Source organism: Paroedura picta, chromosome 1 (assembly GCF_049243985.1).
Source record: "Paroedura picta isolate Pp20150507F chromosome 1, Ppicta_v3.0, whole genome shotgun sequence".
Classification (NCBI taxonomy): domain Eukaryota; kingdom Metazoa; phylum Chordata; class Lepidosauria; order Squamata; family Gekkonidae; genus Paroedura; species Paroedura picta.
Window position 1 is genome coordinate 28,325,367 of NC_135369.1, and position 23,645 is coordinate 28,349,011.

Consider the following 23,645-nt stretch of genomic DNA (forward strand, 5'->3'; position numbering starts at 1 on the left):
GGATGGGGGAGGTGCTAATATGATCGTCACATGTGAACTGGCTCAGTTTTTGCACAACTTGGGCATTTGGTTTGGCTGGCTCATCTCTGCTCACTCCATGGCTCCTCTCCCATCCATTCATATGGGCTGGATGACAAGTCAGAAAAGTGTGAAAACAGCCCCAACATGATCCATTCCTCATGGAGTAAACTTTTTAGATAAGCTGATGGTTCATGAGCTGAAGGAGAGGAATAGTTTGGTAATTCCCCTCATGCACACCTAAATTAAAGTGACCAGATTATAACATTGGTAAAGCAGGACACTTTGGTGTCCGGAGGGAGGGGGGGCTGGCCAAAGTGGGTGCCGCCACTTCCAATCTGGGATGGAAACAGCACACTGCCTCCTGGTGGACCGCTGCCGAGGACGATAGAGGGGCCAAGGGGTAGAGCGGCCGCCTCTTTCCAAAGTGGCAATTTTCTCGAGGGGTGATGATTTCTGTCGTCTGCAGATCCCTTGTAATCTCCAGGCTCCACCTGGAAGTTGGCAATGTTGCTTGTGTGACCCTTCTGGCTGACTAGAACACCCTGAGCATGTCCCTGCAAGGCAAAAGGATCATCCGAGAAACAGCCCCCCTTGTTCAACCATCTGGTTCTCGTGCATCTGGCTCCCATTGACTTCAATGGACCAGAGCCCCAGCCAACGCAAGCACCACCAGACATTTCCCGCAGGACCTCTACCCAGTAGCTGCTTCCCCAGCCCACCGGCTCCGGCCACTCACAGTCAGCCTGGCCGCGAAGCTCGGCATGCTCCGCTTTTTGGTTTCCACGGAAGGGACTCGTCCAGCGGCGCCACTTTGGCTTTTCCCAGGCTCCAGGTACCGAGTGAGGCCAAACCCGTGCAAAAAGCAAAATGCCTCAACCAGCCACCCAATTCGTGCAGCCTCAGAGGCCGCCTCCCTGGAGCGTGAACTCATGCAAACCATTGGTCGCGCTACTCCTAGAGCGGCTCGCTTGCAGGGAAACAGGAACTTGGCTCTGCAGCAGCTTCTTAAAGGGCCGGTGCCTGATTTCAGCAACCCACTGTGGGTAAGTGGGTCCTATTGAATTCATTGGAACTTATTCGCTGTATAGTGTGTAATGGCCATACAGCGTGGCCCTGTGCGTGCTCCGCTGGCTCCGAGCAGCATTGCGGGGCCAGGCAGGATTTTTTTTAAAGCCCCAGGGTGCAGGACATTTTTTTAGAAGGTGTGATTGTCCCGCAAAAAGCGGGATGTATGGGCACCTTAACCTAAATACTCTCCTTCCGGGACTCTTTTAAAATTTCAGAGGGTTGATTTCCTGAAACTGTTAGGTCCTTATTAGGTTGTTATGGTAGGGAAATGTCTTTTTTTATTTTTGTTGATTTACAAAGCCACTTTTGCCCTGAACCCTTGGGAAGCCCCTAGACCACGCAGAAACCTTGTGAAGAGTTGCCATTCCCAGGATTGCCATGGAAGCAATCTGTATTCCAACTAGACGTCCTGACTTCTGAGGATTATGGTCTGGGCCACCCCGAGAACTGATTTGTCTTGCTGAGAGCACAGTGTATCAATGCCTAAAATAAGTACAAATAAACTTGAGCTGATTTCACAATTCTGAAAGGGGCCAGCAAAAAAGTTAAACAAGTGGCTCTTGAGAAATGTAAAGCCGAGAATGGTGGAAGGCACTGTCATATCGTAGCTGATGGGTCAACCACATACGGCTTTTAAGGCAAGAGATGAACAGAGGTCATTTGCTCTTGCTTGCTTCTGTGTAGCAACCTTGGACTCCTTTGGTGTCTCCCATCTAAGAACCCATCTTGCTTCTTCCTTCTTTTTATCCTTTAGCTAGTGATTGGTGGAGCAGGTTGTCCTATTAGCCAACATGCTGCTGTAGGTGCCACTGTATTTTTTGCTTTGTTTATAATATGTTTCCGCTCTTGGCGATTGGTGGCAGTAGTTTTGGCCATGTGGATAGTCAATCACTGACTTCTAAGGTCTTCCTCAATCTGTTTAAGCCACGTTTTCTTTGGCGCCAGCCCTTGGATCTTCCAGTCAGTTGGGCCTTCTCGCCAGAGGAGTTTATGAGGCAGTCTGCTGGTGTTCATTTCACAGACATGGCCAAGCCAATGCGGTCTGTATTTTTGGATTTGACCTCGTTTAGCTTGGGCTAGCCTGGGCCACCCCGGTTAGGAGAGCAGAAAACATAGAATAGAGAGGTTAGATTTGTGTTAACTGAAACTTCATGAGTCCCATGCACATATGTGATAGTCTGGGAGTGTTCGACAGCCCGTTTTTTGAATTGTGGGTAGTCCAGATCTCTTATACAAGGTTTCATCAGAGGACAGTTCCCTGGGTAACTTAATGTTTAGGCATGCCATGATTCTTGCTCCTTTTACTGCTGCTCACCCTCACCTTCTGAAGGAGTTAGCCGTGACTCACAAAAGCTCCTACCCGATCACAAATGTCATTAGTCTTTCAGATGCCACTTGCTCTGCTTCTGCTGCCCCTGCCACACTCGCAAACAGCCCACTGAAAGTCGCAAAGGGTCACGTTATTTGTTTTGCCACTCGCTCTTGCAGGCAGGAAGAAGACGAAATGTATTACCACAGTGATGATGAACTTCTGGGCGAGGGAGACACCATCAGCCAAGGCTCCCTCAACGCGAGGTATGCAGCCTGGCTCATTCCTGCCTGCCTGGGCCTGCAGTGTGGATTATTGTGCTGGACCAAGCAGAATATTTACACCAGCCGTTCTTGTAGAGAAATCTTGCTGAGAGAAGGAACCCCTGGAATTATTCTTGGTTTTCTGTGTTTCCACAAGTGCAAACTAGCCCAATAAAAGAAGAAATACATCCCTTTGGTGGGTGGGTGGGGGGGAACCCACTATGCCAGCATTCACCATACAGGTTTATGAGAATGTGGAATGATTACGGGGTCCTTTCACCACACAGTGAGATTTCTCTGTCCAGAACTGATTTGTGTAAACTCCTGCAAAGAGTGTGGAGTGTGGTGTTGGTATGCAGGCATGCTGGTGATGGACTTCCTTGATGGACTCCAACAGTGATGGGCTAGTTTGGAGGTGTGGGGCTGTATAATAGCCCATCTCATGGCAACAGAGCCTTAATGGTGAATCGTTCTTGAGCAGCCTTTCTCAACTTTTTGAGATACCCCTTGAACATGAGAAACCCTTGAGAAACCCCTGAAACATTCTTCAGGCTTTGAGAAACCCCAGGAGTGTCGTGATCATGTTGAATATGGTTGGGAAGCAGAGCTGTGACCCTCCCCACTTGGAATTCCTCCTCTTCCACTCCCTCCAGGCCCACCATTGGCCATTCTGGGAGCAGGGAGTAGATTGACCTGACTATATATGGTCATATCGCCCAATAAATATGGTCATATCGCCCAATATCACCCAATAAATGTTTAACACACACACACACAAACACAGATATATATGTGCAAGGGCTGCAAGAAATTCCAGGGGTTTCAGAAAGCCAGTTCTAGAGCAATTGGTCCCTGGCTGATATGTGTCAGAATGTGCCCTGCTACGGCTTCTAACAAGCATTTTAAGATGTCCCAGAAGCAGCTACAAACCCAAGTCTGAGATAGTTCACTATGTTTGTTAGTACCTTCCTGCAGTTCCTTGCCTTGGATGTTTGTCTGCCCATCCAAACTATTTGCAGCAGATTTTCCTCCTGGCTGGCTGTCAACAATGGGAGAGATGCCAGGAAGACCAAGGTGGAGAATCCCATTGTACTCCTGAACAATAGGGCTGCATTCCAGGATGGAGCTGTTACCATGGCAATGCTGCAATGCTGCACTCAAGGGCCCCTGTAAAGTTATCTTACCTGGGATCCTCTCACCATGATAGCCAAGCAGCCTGATTAGGGTTCTTTTGCCCAGTCCCCAATTAATCACACTGAGAGAAAAACCATTTTTATATTTTTACTGCAGAAGAAATATAGGCACAGGAGAGTTCTCAGATCTGCGCAGAGAACAATAGGATTACATCGTGTTAAACACCTTTCCTTGGAGGCTGGGGGAGATGATGCCCCCTGCAGGATGAGCCAATAGCCTGGGGTCTCTACCTCCCCACTCCTCCTCCTGGGAACACCCTACAGCCCTTACTCCAGCCTTCCAGGAACTGCCGAAAGGAATCCAGGTCCTTGCCTGGCATCCATTCCAGCCCCCAAGGTTTACATGTTGTAATGGCTTACTCATGCCTTCTGGCCTTGGCACACAAGATAAGACCAGCTTGACCCTGCTCAAAACATTCCCTCCTCTGACTCATGGGGAAGCTACATTCTGGAGAGGAACATACTGCTCTCTTGATAAGAGCCAAGGGTCAGAAACAGTCAGACCAATATGCAGAACTGAAGTCCTTTTCTAATAACTGTGCGATCAATTAGAAGGTTGCAATCTTTTCTTTACCACCAGACCATCAACCACTGCCTGTCTTTTGAGACTGTTGACAACCATGATTTAAAAAGCATGAGGGGATGAAGAAGGAACACATGGTTTTCTTGGTCCTAGTGAAGGGATGATAATTGGTCTTCCCAACTTTTCCTTCCAGTATAATAATTAGGTTTTGTGATAGGGTAATTGGCTGATCTCTCCATACAAAGATGCTCAAAACGGCTCCCAGAGTTGTGCACCGTCCCTCCCTCCCTCCCTCCCTCCCTCCCTCCATCCATCCATCCATCCATCACATTTGTAATGAATGAGGCTGAGTTACGTTCATATGGAACGTAAAGAACAAAACATCAAACTCAATTTTTGTGTCAAGTAGAAATACAACAATAGTAATAAGAATAACAATACCAGTCCTAGAATACTATATAACATGTAATGCAATAACAAAAAAATATAATTTCAAGCAAACATCAGGTTAAAACAGATAGTAAAAAAGCAACATGGGAATATCAGAAGTTACCTTTGGGTTGCCAACCACCTGGAGAAAAACAAAAACCTTGTCACTTTAACAGCGGCTTTAGGAGAACAGTTGATTTTTATACCCTGCTTTTCATTATCTGAAGGAATCTCAAAGCGGTTTACAATTTATTTATTTATTTATTTATTAGATTTCTATACCACCCATTTCTTTGCGGCTCTGGGCTTGCCTTCTTCTCACAACAGACACCTGTGGTGTAGGTGAGGCTGAGCGAGCTCTGAAAGAATTGCTCTGCGAGAACAGCTCTAACAGGACTGTGACTACCCAAGATCACCCAGCTGACTCCATGTGAAGGAGTGAAGAATCAAAGCTGGCTCTCCAGATTAAAAGCCTCTGCACTTAACCACTATACCATGCTGGCAAAAAACAAACACTTGAAGCTTTTTTTGCATTTAATTTTTTTTCAACAAGGAAAAAGACAAACAGTAAAGAAAAAAAGCAATTGTCCATAACAATTTTGGAACTCTTATAAATGACACACTGCAATAAAAGAAAGATGGATAAGCATCTTGATTACCACCACCACCCCCTTCTCCTCCTCCTCAAATTCTTTGCATAGTTCTCCCTGTCTCCTCCTAATCTCAGTCTGGAGAATATGTAAAGCACTTGCATCATTTGGGGACACAAAGGGATGTCCCATCACCTCTGCTAAAGGGGCCAGGGCATTTTTTCTCCATCTGACTGTCACTGGAACATCATGGCTTCTGGCCCTGGGGGTCTATGACATCTTATTTATTTTTTTTTGTATAGATAGTAATATGTTACATTTAATTCTTTCTGTATTCTTATTTTATTTATTGCTTTGTCTCTTTATTAACCTGATTTCATTCTAAATAAAACTAAATTTTCACGCACAAAAAAAGAAAAGAAAAAAGCAGACAGAGAAGGGGAAATGCCTTGGGAGGCTAGAAGGCAGCACTGCAAGGGCCACATAACGCAGCAGCACAAACTGTGGGAGTCCCCTCACCTATAGCTCCCTCCAGAAATCTGGCAGCAGCATGAGAAAGCACACTTGTCAAACTGATGCCAGTGACCACTGCCAATGAAAGATCTATGCCAAGCAGCCACCAAGGCTCTGGTAGAGCTGCTGAGGATTGGTGACAGATCGAAAGAAGGACCTGGCTTTGCAGCTTGCCTGTTTCCACTCCCAGTCTGCCTTCTCGAGAGCCAATTTGCAGGCTGGCAGGACACACTCTCAGCACTGCCGATCGCCCCCCCCCCCCCGCTCTTTGTTGCATTCATTGCCTCCACAGCAGCAGGTCCAGCACAGATTTAAAAGCCAGGAGTGTTTTTGTTCCTTTGGCTAAACACAAACGAGAGAAAGAGAGGAGAACAAATGGCTCTGCAATCTGTTATCAGCCCTTCAGAATAACCCCCACCGGCATGTGCAGAAGGCAGGCTGGGAGCCACATGGCGCCTGAGCTTTTATACGCCAGCATTTACATACGGAGAAGATAGTTATTCTTTCTGCCTGCCCCCGGCCAATGGACAGGGGCTCCACTGGTGGTCATGCTGCACCAACAGCTCCTGTTGCACAGGGGGTAAGGGGCTGAGACCCTGCCAGGATGTGTCTGAGTGGTGGATGTCTGAACGGGGAGCGGGTTTTTGACTCTTTTTCTCCGGTCATTTTTGAGCTGAAAATCTGCCTCCCTACACTGTTTTTTCACGTCTGGTGGCTGAAGATGGTTTCCACCTTCCTTTTGCTCAGATACAACTTTTACGCAGGACTGCTTTGGGTGGAGGGGAGGCCTCAGAGCCAGGCTTTCTTAGCCCCTCCTTGGCCATAGGACAATGTTCCGATTGGACCATGACAGACTCCCTCAGCTGCATGAACTTTGCCAGCATTCTTAAGAACAAATATCTGAGGGTAGAAGGCACCTTTATGAAGTCCACCTTGCCGAGACACACCTGTGCTTTTCCAAGCATTGCAAAGATGTTTTGAGAACACAGACTGATTCTTGCACGCAAAAGGGTGGGCGAGGTTATCCCGCCCAGAGACCTTGAAAACAGATTTCCTTCAAGAGATTGCTGCCTTGTTTTAATCCATGTAAGTTCCAGTTTGGTGCGGTGGTTAAGAGTGGCAGCTTCTAATTTGGCAAGCTGGGTTTGATTCCCTGGTCCTCCTCCACATGCAGCCAGCTCGGTGACCTTGGGGTTATCACAGTGCTGATAGGACTGAACAATCGCACCAGAGTTCTCTCAGCCTCACCTACCTCACAAGGCATCTGTCTGTCGTGGGGAGAGGAAGGGAAGGCAATTATAAGCTGCTTTGAGTCTGGGCAGTGAAAAATGGGGTATTAAAACCCACTCTTCTTCTTCTTAAAGCTGCTTAACCTGGTTTTCTTTTTATAATAAAATCACAAAAGGGATGCTTTGCCCAGCGCCCTCTTGATTCCTTCCATTAGGAGAATAATCCTTCCCTTTTTCATGGTGGATACAGGCTGGCTGGTGCAGCGGACTAGCTGGTGATTGGCCTGTTTCTTGACCTATCGCCAATGGCAGTCCAATAAACAACTTATTATGAAAATATTTAGACAATATTTATGTAATGTTCATATATGTAATGTTCATAATGTTCAGCCACTGAAGAATGTTTTTCCGAAAAGAAAGTACAAACCTAGATAAACATTCTGGCTTGACTGAGTCATTGATGATTTCTTTTGAACATTACATATATATTGTCTAAATCAGGGGTAGTCAAACTGCGGCCCTCCAGATGTCCATGGACTACAATTCCCAGGAGCCCCTGCCGGAATGCTGGCAGGGGCTCCTGGGAATTGTAGTCCATGGACATCTGGCGGGCCGCAGTTTGACTACCCCTGGTCTAAATATTTGCATAATAAATTTCTTATTGGACTGCCATATGTGATTCTTCTTTTGGCTTGCATCCTCTTGGGATCATCGATCTCTCCTCAACACCTGTTTCTTGACCTGTAAGGCTTCCTGAAAAGGATGTCTGTGATGAAAGGCCATGGAGTTCTGTGAAACGCCATGTGGTTCGTGACTGATCTGTGAACTAAAACGTTCCCTGTTCAAATCTCGCCCTCTCCTACAAAGTGACTCACTGACCTTCTGCAATCCTCCACTAGTTCTCACCTTTAATGCAAAAGTAACAATGGTGGCTGGTTTGGTGAGGATTATGATGCAGTACTCAGAAAACAATAGAAAAAGGAAGTATGATTATTTTACCTGGTGCAGCTGAACATGGCAGGATTCCCCCACCCCTGCCCCACATGCTTCTGCATTTGGTCCTGCTAGCTGAGCTCCTTATGGCTCTTCTGTCCAGGAAAGAAACCAGAGAGACAGTCTGCCAGGAATTCCGGGGAGGTTTTGCGGCTCCTGCAGACTTCATTAAAGACTCATTTGCTGTCTGTTTCCAACATCTTTTGAAAAGATGTCTCATTAGTCAGCTAATTTTCTCTCCCACTGGGAGGAAAAACAACCGACCCTGGAACAAAAAGGATCAGTCAAAGGCGCAGCAGGGCTCAGGCAGATCAGGGGATCGCCCGTGAAGGGGGCTTCTGTGTTTTGTCAACATGGTCAGTCCATTCATGTTCCCAGCTAGGGTGGCAGATTGACAGAGACCCTGGGCTGGGCATGCTGAGCATTTCGGAAGGGATCTCAGTGAGGGTGCCAGAATTCAGAATTCATAAGCAGACACAAGCAACTGGAACATCCACACAACCAAGGCCAACATCTTTAGTTACCAGTTGGAGATGGCATTTATCAACAATCTGCTAACTAGAAAATGTGTCTCCATCATGTTGTATCTTATCATTAGTGCCCAATTACTTCCTGCTACAGCCAAGAATCCTAATTCCACCTGTGCTGCCAGTTGGCCTACATCTGCTTATCTGGCACTGTTGATTTTCCTTCTGAAGGCTGGAGTGGATGATTGGGGCAGGCCCAGGCCCTGACTCTTGGGATGCTCCTCCTAGCTGCAAAAGGAGCCAGCTGTGGGAAGGGCAAGGTGTGCTCTGTAACACGGAAGCAGCTGGTGGGGGTGGGGTACCTTACAGGAACGGGCTGTGATTCTTGTAAAAGTGTAGGTTATCCTGGACACGCAATTGTCAAGGGCTGCTTGCATGTTCATTTGCATGCCTGAATGTGGTTCTGAGTTTGCTGACACATAACCAGATTGATTCAAGGTTGTGGCCAGGTGGGGGCTGTCCAGGTCTACTCCCTCATTGTGGGGTTTGTCTCCGCATTGGCATTCAACATCCATACTGGAGTGCTTGGTGAGCATCCACACAAGAAGATGTTCTCATTGTGCTCCAGTCATCCGATCCCTCTGTCAACTCTCTCCCAATCTTTTGTTACAATGGTTTTTGTGAAAGCCCTGTCTGGATAGAAGCTAACCATTTTCAAAAGACTGTCCATGGTATTGGCAGTATTTTTCTTCCATCAGCCCTTAGCACTCACCGGTTTCCCTGCTGTACCACTGGAGGGCTTTTAGTGGGCTTCTAAAAAGATTGGCAGTTGCTAGAGCACTATAATGCTATAAACCCAATCCATTTCACAAGCAGGTGGGCTGATCTTCTTTCCAAACAGACCTGCGTTCTACTTAGGCCTCACAGTCATTTCCTGGGAAGTTGGGCAGGCATGGCTAAACAGACAACATGGCCACCCTGTCCCAATGACCATTCACTGGATGAACTGGGTGTCATGCTGGTAATCCCTGGACAGCCAACTCCAGTCCTGGACTGACATCCAGTGGGCATTTCTTTCATATTGGTTAAGAGCCAACCATGTTAACTGAACTCCAAAGATCCATGTTATTTTGCCTTTATCCAGAAAAGACATTTGTTTTAACTTCATTTCTGTGTTTGCATATGCTCATGGACCAGCTTGGGAGAAGATGGAGAAGACTATGAAGGGTAAATATAGTGTGTTGTGGAGTATGAGCAAGCATAGAAAGGATCATAGGGAAGATAATTTATTATACTGCATTTCACCCACCCTGCAAAGCAACTTGCATCCTTACAGGAATACCTATTTCAGGGGGCCACTCCCAATTCCAGTGTGCCAATAGCCATAACATTCTGGGGAAATTGGGGATTTGGGTAGCAGAAGGCTCAAGTAGTCAGCACAGCTGCAAGATAAAATAGCCCAAGTCTTGATGAGCAGTGACCTGAGATCTCATTGCTCGGCCCTTTTGCAGTCTGATAGGGATTCCATAGAACGCTGCAACAAGATAATTAGCTTGCTCAAACCTTTGCTTACCAACAATAGACCTTTGCTTACCACTAAGGCTGCCATCTTGCCCCAATAACAGCTGGCTTGACCAAGTATGTCAACTTTTCAGGAAAAAAAACTAATTAAACACATGAAGCTGACACGATGCAGAAAAGAAGAAAATAGGATGCTGCAGCTCATTAGGTTGAGATCCCAGGATAAGAGGCTTCGGAAAGAATTAGATCTGACAGCAAAGGAGAAGAAAGTGTCTCATTTGGGGACTTTGTTTCTTTTGGGCTTGGCCTTTGATTGCATGGACTTCACTCATTCACTCATGCTAGAATGAGGGTGGGAATCTTGGGTTCTTTAACCAAAGAAATTCCAGTTAGAGAAGGGGTAGAGCAGGGGCATGTACTAGCCCTTTTGCTTTTTAATGTTAATGTAAATAAAGGCTATCCAGTCCAGAGTGTGGCCTGTTATATGCAGATAATATAACCTTGATCTCCATCACAAGGCTACTTCACAACCTGAAATCAGTGGCCTTGGGCTGGAGTAACTCCTTTTAGGATCAAATTTGTTAGGCACCCAATCATGCCCTGTGAAATCCAGATCCATCTCAGAAATTCATAAATGTCCTACAAATGCATGTTTCCTCTTAGCAAGGACATTACCCTCCCCCCCCCCCCGCTACCCTTGCAAGGAAAAGGGAAAGCAGTCACTAAAACAGGTCTTCATTGAAGAGAGCCAATTCACAAGATGCAGTGAAAGTAGAAGAGGAGGAGATGGGGTGGGGGTTGTACCCCACTTTTCACTGCCCAAATAGTCTCAGAGTGGCTTATAATTGCCTTCCCTTCCTTTCCCCACAACAGCCAGCCAGTGAGGTACGTGGGGCTGAGAGAGCTCTGAGAGAACTATGGCCAAAGGTCACTCAACCTGGCTGCATGTGGAGGAGGAATGAGGAATTAAGCCTGGCTCCCCGGATTAGATCAAATGCTCCTGCAGACTTCCATCCATCTGAAGGAACCTGCTGAGGAGGCCTTTTCCAGGAGATCATTTTATAGGGCTGGGACAGCTAGTCTGCTGCTGACACCAATATCCTTTAAATATTTATGCCAAGCCTCACAGGAGTGGTGCTTGCTAGCCTCCTTCCCCTTGTTCAGTGCTTAGGGCACTGCCTGGACAGGCCAGCTTGCTTTGTATTCCTGGTCAGGGAGAAAGTCAATGCTGAGAAATGTTACCTGATCGCTGTTTACTCTGAAAAATTAATCTGCGGGATGTAGCTCTGTAGCTGAATACAATCTGGCCCGGGTGCATTATTGATGCTTCCTTTACAATTGGGCCGTGCCTGCCTCACGTTGCAGGGCTTTTTTGTGCCTTCGGCCGGTGTCATTCTTTCCCCTTCAGGAGGCACTGTCCATGGTGCTGAGTTTGACCTACAATGCCCCCTTACGGGGACCAAGCAGGACTTACATCTAAAAGGATGCAGGGAAGCAAGGACTTTCCAGCCTGACTTTGCATGAGCTCAAAGACCTGAAGCCCTCACAGGAGTGGCATTGTATCCAGTCCCAGTGGGGGTGCCCACGACTCCTCCTGTCCTGTCTGAGTGTATACTTGACTAAAGTTGAATGTGTTTTGCAACCATGCCAGAATGTTCACTTCATATATTTCATGGGTGTTTTCCCCCCCTCTCTTCCATTATCTATCATAGCAAATTGCCTGGACTCCAGAATAAGACCCATGACGGCTACAAATCCATAGCCAGGTATTAAGTCCCACTGGGAAACTTCAAAGCAATATTTTTTCAACTCTGTTTCTCCCTAGCCAATCCCAGGTGTCCAAATGCAGGGCTTAGCACCAGAACATGATGAGCCAGACTCAAGAGGAAAGTGTATCTAGGCATGCCCACTTCTTCAACCACCGATTAAACTGCAGCCAGACATAATAAAAGAGTCCGGCTGGATGGAACCAAAGATCCCTCTGGCCCAACACCCTGTTTTCCCACAGTGTGTGTGAGAGGGAGTATTCAGCTTCTTTCCCCTCCACAACTGCGTTTCATAGGTTCCATTTCAGCCATCATGAGGAATAGCTATTCTGTATGAATCTGATTCTCCTTTAAAGTCCCCTGTACAGTGAGCAATAAAGGTTTCCAATTTAGAACTGTAGTATGTCCCTTTGGTACCCCAGTATTTCAGAGATTATCCACCTCTCTTATCTGCATGGCCATTATTGGCTGCCAAATTCCATAAGGATCTTGTAACTTTAAGAAAAGGGAAAGGGTGGGTCAGCAGAAGCTCCTCCCATCTTGTTGCTGACAGCTGAAGGCACTGATGGACACAATCCGCCGAATGCTGACGTTGCACAATGTATCTCAGTGAGGATTATGTCAGGCACTTTGATCCACTCTGCTCCTGACCAAACTGCTTCTGGAGAGGACGTGGCTTCTTCTCTTACTTCTGTATGCAAGCACCAAGATGCAGCAGCACGTTAGTTGCTGTAGGTTGTAGGCTGACCAGTCCAGAGAAGGCGGCTATTATCTCTGGTGCATGTGGGGTTTGGGCTTGGGATTCTGTTGTCCGGCAAGCAAGTAGGCTGATGGGAATTGTGCCCTTGGCCTTAATGACTTGATTCCTCCCATTTCCTTGTTTAACAGCGATGACCATGAAAACTCCAGGTATGTGCTACTGACCCACTCAGGTGTTCTGATCATGGTATGATATGATGTGGCATAAAGGATTTAATGCTTTTGCAAGGGATATCCAGGGTCGGGGGTCCAGAAATTCAGGCTGGCTTTGGTGGCCAGTGAAGCTTTCTCCTCACCACTGACCAGGGACAGCATCTTGTCTCTGTCATGATGACTTTGAAAGGATCTCTGAGTGGCTATGAAACCCAAAGCAATTGGGGCGGAAAGGCCCAGCTTGAAGTTACCTGGTGGAGGGATCAGATGCTCCTATCAAAACCACAGTAATTGAATTTGTAGACCCCTCATCAGAGATTAGGAGGTTTTTAATCATTGGAGACCCAGCATAATCAGCTCTTTCCATTTGCCCCGAGCATTAGATGGGGGAGCTAGGAATGCATGGATAGCAGGGGTGGACACAGCATTGCATTAAGGTCACAACAAGACAGAAGAAAACCAAATAATTATGTATTGTCTCATTTAACTTGCTCAATAATTAAAAAAAAAAGAATGCTAGGTATTCAGTCATGCTTGCTTTCCCCCCTTGACTAAAAAGGGGAGAATAAATTATACAAAGCAGTAAAAATGGCAGGATAAATTTATGTACCATCTACTTAATTTGCATGATTCATGTGGCTCAAAGAAGTCTATGATGTTGTTTGGCAGGGGAGAGAATTTGTGCATCTTCTTAGCTTTTTTGAAAAATGTCTTCTGGCCAAGAGGGCATTCGAAATGCTGTGTTGGCTACCCGCTCTTTCTACCTTCAGCCTCTGCGTGTGTGTGTGTGTGTGTGTGTGTGTGTGCGTGTGTGTGTGTCCATGCATGCCTTTGTGGTGGGTTTTCAGAACAGAGACTGCATGAGGTGGGGGAGGTGGAAGATGGACTCTTGCAGCTGATTCTTGAGTCTCATTTGAGTACCGAAGAGTCCATCCATGGCAGTTTTGATGTTGCAGGCAGGTAGAAGTTGACTGTTGTTTCTGATTCATCTGACCTTTGTTCCTTTAGAGATAAAGCTAAGGGGAAAGAGAAAAAACACCTCCATTTGCCGTTCAGGTATTGTGATTCTTTCCACACCTCCACTGTTTTGCCCAGTTTTCAGCGTAAGTCGCTAGTCCTCCTTGTCAAACGCTACAGTTTTGCAACCTTCCAGAAGAGCTTGGAAGTTTAGGATGAGGACTGGGAATTGGGGTGATGCTGGTTTAAGAAAGCCCATTCCAAACTCACCGCCCTGTCCAGCAACCAAGCCAGGAATTAGGTATGGATGAATAGAAATAAGCCAGTGAAAGTTGTTGTTTGAGGCATCCTTTCTCCATCTAAATCGGGGACGTGCTGCCTGTTAGAATCATTATGGTAGATGCTTCCCTGCCCAGTAGATTTCCTGTGCCTTGAGCAATTGTGGGTGAGACAGAAATCCAAGCAGTGAAACTTTGGAGGATGTTGGAAGCACAGAAAAGGAGATAACCCTAACCAGATAATGGGGGGGGGGTGAGTAGTACATCTTAAGGCACATGCAATAGATTTCAAGTTAAATGGAGGCAGTTTGGTGCCTATGACATTCTTGGAAAGGCATCACCTCTGTTTACAGAGCCTCCATGGGATCCACATAGACTTGGGCGCCTTCTCTGTCTCTCTCGGTGGCTCTTGTAACCAGCTGGCGGTCCAGGAGACTCATTTCCCAGAGTGGATTCTAATGCTTGGTCAAGGGCACTTCTACCTTGTGACGTGTTCACTGGAGTGGCTCACAGTGGTTTACAATCGATCAAAGTCAGACTCAGGATCAAAGGCCCACGTGCTTCAGAAGCCACCATTGTTAATCCCTGTCAACCACAACAATGGGCTGATCAGCTTGATCTCAAGGAGGATGCCTTTGAGGGTTATCAGATCCAGGGCCTGCAAGGACCCTTGTTCCTTGAAGCATCTTTTGCAGTGCAATCCTAGACAGAGTCACGCCCTTTGAAGCCTTTTGGATTCAACAGAAGGGTGTAACTGTATTTAGGACTGAACTGTTAGTGTTTGTGGAAATTTCTAGACCGCCCCTATCGGCACAACATGGTTAAAATACACAACAGTTAAAATTGTTAAAACAATTAAGTTAAATACATAATTCAGTATGTAGGCAGACAATTGGTGATATCTCCACATGGGACTCCTTGTTGGGGTAAGCAAAAGCTGCTGAATTGTACCAGGGGAAGCCTGTTATTATGTGTGTATTTATATGTCTGACCTGGCCTCAACCATAAGCCCAGCGGAAGAGCCCCATCTTGCAGGCCCTATGGAACTGTGTTAGTTCTGTTAGGGCCCTGATGCTCTCTAGGAACTTGTTCCACCAGTTGAATCTCTTTTGGGCTGGGGATCACCAAGCAGTTAGTTGTTGCAAAGTGGAGTGCCCTCTGGGGGGCGTATACAAATAGGTAGTCCCTTAGATACACCAGGCCTAGACCACATATGGCCTTAAAGGTAAGAACTAAAACCCTGAAGTGAAGCCAGAACTCTACTGGGAACCAGTGCAGCTGCTGCAACACCAGTCCAATATAGAACCGTGCGGCAGCATTTTGGACGAGTTATAATTTCCGGGTTAGGGACAAGGGCAGGCCTGCGTAGATGAGTTACAGTAATCTAGTCTCAAGATGACCGTTGCATTGGTGCTGTTAGAAGGCAGGGGACTATATATTTTGCTCAAATTTGACCTTCCTGAAGCATTTCATTTATTTGATGTTTGGGTCATAAAGCACCTTCTGTATTACTCATGTGCATGTTTTATTTCATTTTTAACTGGACTCAATCCTTCCTGTGTTGCTCACCCATTCCAGCAAAGGCAAAGAGAAGACAAAGGGAGATCACAAGTAGGTGTTTGGATCATCCTCTTCTTGGCCAGTGATCTCTCTCTCTCTCTCTCTCTCTCTCTCTCTCTCTCTCTCTCTCTCTCTCTCTCTCTCTCTCTCTCTCTATTCCCCCTCCCCTCTCTCTCTCTTTCCCGTGCTTCTCCTTCCTTCTGCCTTGTAAGCAGGAGTAGATCTTGGACAAGCTCACTGCTTTGATGGAGATTGCAATGAAAGAGATACCCTCTGTTCTTAGCTGTTCAGTAAAGCCCTCCAAATGCCAGCAGCTACCTACAATATCCCTGGATTTTAACAAACTTTTTAAAAAGTGTAACATAGAACAGGAAAAGTAAAACAATCATTTGGAGTGTGCCTGCTCGTCTAATAAAACGTGTTCACGCTTTTATGAGCCGTCATCTGCAACTAATAAAGCCATAGCAGAAGCCCATTTCCCTTTCACATTCAGTCCTTTTTGAAGTTTTGAAGAATATGTTTTTTGCAAGTTGGATTTGTAAAGGCAAAAGCACCTCTTCTCTGGTTATTCAGCTCTAGCGCCTCCTCCACCCCCTGCTCCTTTTTGTAGTTTTGTACTTGACTTCTAAAAGAATATAATGAGTCACTCTGATTTGCATAATAATATGCTGTAGTCAGTGCACCCATATAGAAGTCTAGCTGTTCCAAATGCCTCCCTCCCCCCTCCCCATTCTGCTTTGTACCTGTGGGACTGCCTAATCTCCCATGCCCCTCAGAGACATTTATGATTGAGCATGCAAAACCTGCTCAAGATCTCTGGCCCCAGAGAAACCAAACTTCTGACCTCAACAAGAGCCAGGGCTTATCAGTCTGGTGGAATGCTCTCCTGTGGGATTTAAAACACCTGCAAGATACAGGTATTCCACCAGGCTTGGGGTATGAGTAGACAAGGTGATGCAGTGGTAAAGAAGGTGAATGCAGTCTTGGGCTGTATCAACAGAGGCATCACATCAAAATTGCAAGATGTCATAGTCCTGCTGTATACCACATTGGTCAGACCCCACGGAGTCCTGTGTGCAGATCTGGAGGCCTCACTTCAAAAAGGTTGTGGACAAAATAGAGAGGATTCAGAGGAGAGCAACAAGTATGATCTTGGGCCTGGGGACCAAGCCCTATGAGGAAAGGCTGAAGGACTTGGGAATGTTCAGCCTGGAGAAGAGGAGATTGAGAGGAGACGTGATTGCTCTCTAAGTGTTTGAAAGGTTGTCACTTGAAGGAGGGCAGGGAGTGGTTCCTGTTAGCAGCAGAAGATAGGACCCGCAGGCATGGATCCAAATTACATGGAGAATGATATCAGTTAGATATCCAGAAAAAAATTTTCACAGTCAGTACAGCAGCGGAATCGACTGCCCTAGGAAGTGGTGAGCTCCCCCTCACTGCAGTCTTCAAGCAGCAGCTGGGAAGATACTTATAATGGATGCTTTTAGGCTGATCTTGCGTTGAGCAGGGGGTTGGACTAGGTGGCATGTATGGCCCCTTCCAACTCAATGATTGTATGAATTTTTACCTTTGAGGAAGGGGCTTGTTGTCCACCAAAGCTTATTCTTCAACAAGTTTGTCTGGGCCACAAAATCTTTCCTTGCTTTCAGCTGGGTCCTGTGATCTGTACAGTCTTTGCCATCGTTAATTGTTTTCATTATCATGTTTAATATATTGTGACTTCCTCATGCTGTGATCTGAGGCTCCACAGTTTTTAGCTTTATTGGTCTGAAACTCTGGACTCCTTCTATCCTTCTTTGAGTGATGGTCTCATGATCTTAATGGTATGGGGTTGCCAATTTCAGGTTGGAAAATTCCTGGAGATTTTGGGGATGGAGCATGCATTAGTAAAAGGATTGGACATGGATAAGCCCCAAAAGTACTTGAATCAACATTAATTCAAATATTTTCAGGTCTATCCAAGCTGAATTGCCAATCCCTAGCTGCAAATACTTGCAGAGCCAGGTTTTTTTTTAAGGGTATTGGATGCAAATTACAAACAAACTGGAATGCCAGAAAATTCCTGAAGCGGCAGCCTTTCAGGGTGCCCATGTTAAACTTCCAAGCATGGAGAGGTGTGAACCCTAGCCTCCTTCCATTGTAAGGTTGCCAACACCGGTTTGGGAAATTCCTGGAGATTTGGGCGTATGGCCTAGGAAAGGCAGAGTTTGGGGAGGGGAGGGATCTCTGTCTTCTGCTGGGTCTAACGCCATAGAGTGCATACTCCTAAGCAGTCAATTTCTATAGGGGAACTAATGTCTGTAGTCAAGAGATCCTTCTGTAATTACGGGAGATCTCCAGGGCCCACCTGAGGGCAGTGGTGCTGTAGACCAACTTTACTTCTATCATCAGCCCCTCTGTGTAAAGCAAGAGAAGGTTGTATTGATGCCTGGCCAGTGATTCCTGTCCCCTTCTATATATACTTTTCCCTGAATGGCTTGTAGCTCACTGATCAAGCTCCTGCCTTGTACACAGAAGGCCCCAGGTTCGATCCCCAGGTTTAGCTCCTATAACATACCTTTCTCTGCATGATACCTCAAAGAGCTGCAGCCAAGGCAAGGAGACAGTATCAAGCTAGATACTGTGTAACCAGCTTTGTAATGTCACACGTGGTCAAGAGAAAAAGATTGGAGCCGGGCAGTGGAGATAGACCCCCCCCCCCAAAGATCCCCTTCTGCTTTGCAGCCCTTGATTTCCATTAGGGCAACTCATAAAAACATAAGAATGTGTTCCAAAGGATTTTGCATTGAGCTCTGTTCCTGTTCTCAGCAGGCAGAGATGAAATCACCTTAAAAAAAAGAAAAAGAAATCCCACCTAAAAATGCCTAGCCAGTTATTTGAAAGGCGGATTAAGTTCTGAATAATTCAGTGGCAGCCCGTAATCAGACCCGTGGCTTGAGTCCATCAGGAGCTCAAGGGGGCGAGGCATCCAGCAGTCTGTTTCTGCCCTGTTAAGCAAGTCCCCCGGCTGAATGTCTTCCATGTGCCAGGGCGGGGGGCAACCAGAAAGGAAGAGACGGAGCCCAGAGACCAGCAAGCTAGCAGATTCTCAGACGAGTTACCAAATCACTGACATTCTTTGTGGGTGCTCAATCCAGGGTGTCCTGGGGAATGCGCATCACCAGTGGCACTTGCAATGGTTGTCGTCCTGAGCATTCTTAGCTGTTCTCAGATGTTCTCATCCAATATTCACGAAGGGGACGGTGTCAGTTCTCCACCGCCGCTGCTGGCTGCCCATCTGCGCCATTCTGTTCCCCTCTGTGGCGGTATTTTGGCAGTAGTGGGAAATGGGGGGCCATGGAGCCTTGGCTTAATGCCGCAAGCAACAAGGAACGGGGTGGGAGCGACCAACGGAGCCCCAAACCCCCCTTTCCATCCCAAGAGGGGTCCTGCTCATTCAGACCCCCTCTCCTCTGATGGAATGGTAGCTTCAGGACACGCATAAAGAGTTTGCCTGATTTGGGACAGGTAGGTGATGACCTGAATCCTACTGATTTTTGGAATGCATGTGCTGATGGGGGGTACACTGGTGACAACTTATAATTGGGTCAAGGGCAGGAATAGGAGGTGTGGCTTCCAGTTTTGCATTACTCAGAGGCTGGAGTGAGGGGGAGGTGGAACCTGATGGGATACAGAAGGAGCTAGCATGACAATGAGTTTCTTCTTTCTGCTTATTTTATCACATAATTGCTGCTCTTGGGGGTCATAGTTCCTCCATGCTTAAGACCCCAAAGTGTCAAGTCCTGGATAAGGAGAACCCAAAATTAGATGGGAAAAAATGACTCTTTAATTCAATTATTTAGTTAGAATATGCCAAACTAGTGAAAGATCATGTCACATCATAGCCAACTTATTGAGCCCCTGTAGGGTTTCCAGGGCAAGGTGATTTACCATTGCCTGTCTCTGTGTAACAAACCTGAACTTCCTTGGTGGAATCTCATTCGTGTGCTCTCTCACTCACTCACAAGCCAACCCTGCTCAGTGTCAGAGTGCTGATGAGATATGGCTAGCCTGGGCCGTCCAGGTCAGGACTGTGCCAGATTGCCCTATCTAATGTGCCATGGAACAGCCCAGGATGTTGCCTAGGAGGAGGTATCTCCATAGGGCTTGAGGGTTTATGAAGAGAAACACTTCAGACATTCATAAGCATTTGTGGTATAGTCCTCTCGTGGAATTGTAGCACTTCTGGAATGCACATGGTGGTTGGCCTGCACATCCAATTAAAACCTGAAATGCATATACTTGCAGGAAAAAAATTAGGGGCCTTACGACATTTCCTCAGAAATTGGGGGGAGGGGGGAGAAGAATGTGAGAATGAAATAAAGATTAAAGAAAAATAAGCTGATAAAGGCAAGCCACAGCATTTGAAACCTATAGACTGTGTGAGTTCTGCATCATTTAATAAAAACAAGACCTTCCTAGCCATTGGTTTAGTGGTTGCTATGGGATGTTTAGGAACATTCCAACTGCTCAGATTTTTAAAAAGTATAACACTTGTCAACACTCAAGGCCTAAGGGCAGATGGGGCATTTATTAGGAAGCACAAAAAGGTTGAGGCAGCAGTCACCATGCACTTAAATACTGGTGCGATTATAATGTGTTCTGTGCATTTAGTGCAAAAAGGAGTGGAGGAGGCGTGAGAATGTGGCTGGGAAATGGACAGGAAAAAACACAGCCCCAAGTATTTGCAGGTGTCTTCCCCTGAAAAGATGTCAAAACCACAGAGGGCAAAACTGCAGGTTTCCAGCAACCCCCCACAGGCTGAAATGTATGTATTGGCTAAATATGTAGGGGTGGACTTTTAGGCCAAGTTGTACAAAGACAAAATTGAGAAGGCTGAAAACTTGCCAGTTTCTTGGCTAGGAATGTGGAAGGAGGCAGCTGAGAACAAATGACACTCCTGTATTTAAACCTCTCAATAACCCTGCGAGGTAGGCTAAGAAAGTATCAGAATTTAGGTTCTAACTTCTTTGAGGCAGACAGTCGACTTCTTTGGCCTTGTGTTCTGTAAAATTTCACATGACTCACTATATAAACAATGATTTATAACAAGCATCTTAATATATCTAGAAGAGAATCCGTGTAGTTTGGCATCTCATTTCTCACAGTGGCTAGATGCACCTGGAAGGCTTTTGATCAGGATATAGCAGCCAAAGTCTTCCTTTTTTTTCCTTTCCAACATGTCCAGTGCTCACAGGTATGCTGCCTCCAAATATGATGGCTCTATTTAGACTGGATGGCTAAAAGCCACTGGCAAGATGTACCTTCCATCAACTTTCTACGCCTTTGACTGTGATCTGGCAACAATCATCATATCGTGTGGCAGTGAATTCTGCAAAATGTGGCTAGAGAGCCACCTCTCAGATATGCTGATTCTGTGAATTTAGGCACATTGAAAGTGGGTGGGCAGAAGGGATTGTGTTGGTGCTTGGCTCTTGTGGCCCTTTTTTGTGGGTCCAGGAAGATGCCCATCGCTGCTTTGGGGTCAGGATCTGAATTTCCTCCAGGCCAGACCCGGGGATTCTGGTTATTTTGGGGGGGGGCATCATCTGGACATGAAATTGGAGTCACCGTGGGTGGGCAGGTAGCTGTGAATTTTCTGCATTCTGCAAGGGGTTGGACTAGATGACCTTGGAGGTCCCTTCCAACTCTATGATTCTATGATTCTATGAAATGATTATAGATGTTGCATAACTGTCAGTTATAGCTGACTCTACAACCTTTTTGATGAGGGCCAGAAATGTCTGCTCTCTGGAAGTTGGATTTCATTCTCCAAATTATTTATTTATTGTGCTTTTAACCCACCATCTCTTGAGAGCTCAGGGTAGGTTACCATGGGTAAAACACACAATTCAATATTTTATAAATTTTAACACATAAAGAATCTTAACTTTAAATTACTGATAAATATAATTTCTAAAATACAAAAATACAAATTTACAGAAATATTTTTTATTTAATTATTTTTATTTTATTACATTTCTATATCACCCTCCTTTGCAGCTCAGGGTGGTTTATGGTGAAAATTCATGGTGCAATACAAGGAAATGTCATCATTGAGAACATAGGATATTTATAACTAAATAGAAGAAGGGCTGTTTTTTTATACCCTGCTTGTCACCACCCGAAGGAGTCTCAAAGTGGCTTGCAATTGCCTACCCTTCCTCTCCCTCTAAAAGCCACCCTGTGAGGTAGGCCAGATTGAGAAGATTCTGAGAGAACTGTGACTCGCCCAAGATGACCCTGCTGGGTGCATGTGGGGGAGAGTGGAATCATACCTGTTCTCTAGGTCAGCGGTCCGCAACCTTTTTGAGGTTGCGTCCCGTTGCCAAGGAGTGGGGGGAGAGGGTGACCATGCACAAACGCACATGTGGGGACCTGGCGCACATGCATTTTTGCGCCTGGCGGGGGGCGCAAATGTGCACACGTGGCAGTTTTGCGCAAGCGTGTTTGCGCCTGCGCCATGCCACCGGCCACACTTCCCTCCCCCCCTTGATGCCATTTCCTGCATTGTGCATGGGGCTGAATTAGATGACCTTTCAGGCCCCTTCCAATTCTGTGATTTTATAAAAATGTCAGTCCCTTAAACGGAGTTGGCTTGATGGATTCAGGCAGCTGGTTCCCTTTCCTCATGCCCTGCAGTTTTCCAATTTGTAGTGAAATGAGTGTTTGGATCAACTGAATATGCAGCTTGAAGGTATGTAATGTCATAATCCAGGCTTGGCTGACCTCATTGGATCTGGGAAGCTAAGCAGAGTCAACCATGGTTAGTATTGGGACGGGGGGATGGCAAACCACCTCTGAATGTCTCTTGCCTTGAAACTTGTGCAGGCTTGGTAGAAGTCTTGACGGCAAAAGAAGAAAAAGAGGACCTTTTTTGTTGGTCTCTTCTGTTCAGTTCCATTCTTCTTGTAACATGCTGGGGTCCTAATAAAGAGCTCAAGGCACTATATCATTTGCTGCCCGAAGGCCCATTCTGGAGGAAGGTTGGGATAAAAATCTATTAAAATCAATCCAGTGTTTCAAAACCATGAAGCAGCATGTTATCCTGCTCTATCCTTGTCTTTCTACTTCCTTTATTTGGCTTTCCTCACTGTTAAACTTTACAGCTGGGATCAATGATTGGGGATGGGTGGGTAAAGGAAGAGGTGGCCATTTGTCATTTGCCCTACCTTTGGATTTCTGCACAGAGAAGGGAGGTGGACTAGCTGGCCTATACATCCCCTCTCAAGGGTAGGATTATAACATTAACCATAATAATGCTGTTCCTACAGAGCTGGGAAAGGAGTCTTTTCCGCCATGAAGCTCGGCAAGGTACGCAAGGATGACCACAGGAAGCAAGGTACGCCTTCCCTTGCATCCATAATTTGCCCTTGTGCCAGCAGGGAGCTGGGAGACCTTTGCCGGATCCAGTCTGTAGAGTATCAGGATTCAGGTGAAATCTTAACGGTGAGATTTTGCCTCTGGCAGATGAGCCAGCCGTTCTGGAAGCCGAAGACCTGGACCGGAAAGCAATGCGGCTTGGAGGCGGCTTAGATCCAGACACCATCTCCCTGGCATCAGTCACAGCCGTTACCACCAATGTCTCTAACAAGAGGTAAGGAGAAGAAATGATGCCACATCCAGAATGGAATCCATGCCAGGAAGATCACAAGGCTGGAAAGGGCATCACATCTGGGTCAGGTTCCAAGACTCAGATTTCAGAACCAAGTTCTCACTTCCAGGATTATTTTATTGACATGCTGTATGACTCACTCCATCCCAAAGGATTAGCACAACTGACAGTATGATAAGTTTAAAGCATCAAAACAGCTTTGACTTACTTTCGTTTCTTCCTTCTGGCCACCAGAAGCCACTTAGGAAATATAAAGTCTTATGTAGAAGATAGCCAGGGTCAGATTTTGATGAGTCTCTAAGGAAACAGAATTTTTGAGTTAACCTTAAAAATGTCTCTCAATGCCTTAAAGGAAGGGAACATGGGGTTTGATTCAGCCAGCTTTTTCCACTGCTGAAA

At 46.2% G+C, this 23,645-nt stretch overlaps 1 protein-coding gene and 1 long non-coding RNA gene across 14 annotated transcripts in view; both read left to right on the forward strand.

Annotated features, from left to right (window-relative positions):
* OTOF (otoferlin) overlaps positions 1-23,645 on the forward strand; it is a 177,553-nt gene that overhangs the window by 95,028 nt on the left and 58,880 nt on the right. For all 13 annotated transcript variants that reach the window (XM_077331083.1, XM_077331113.1, XM_077331067.1 and 10 more), the window contains exons 6-7: positions 22,906-22,973; positions 23,102-23,228. In XM_077331083.1, the coding sequence (XP_077187198.1) occupies positions 22,906-22,973; positions 23,102-23,228 (195 nt within the window). The remainder of the gene's footprint in view (positions 1-22,905; positions 22,974-23,101; positions 23,229-23,645) is intronic.
* On the forward strand, positions 2,418-15,647 carry LOC143829515 (uncharacterized). Its single transcript, XR_013228214.1, has 6 exons — positions 2,418-2,664; positions 9,796-9,825; positions 11,832-11,885; positions 12,774-12,794; positions 13,806-13,853; positions 15,611-15,647. It is a non-coding gene; the product is annotated as an uncharacterized LOC143829515 (long non-coding RNA).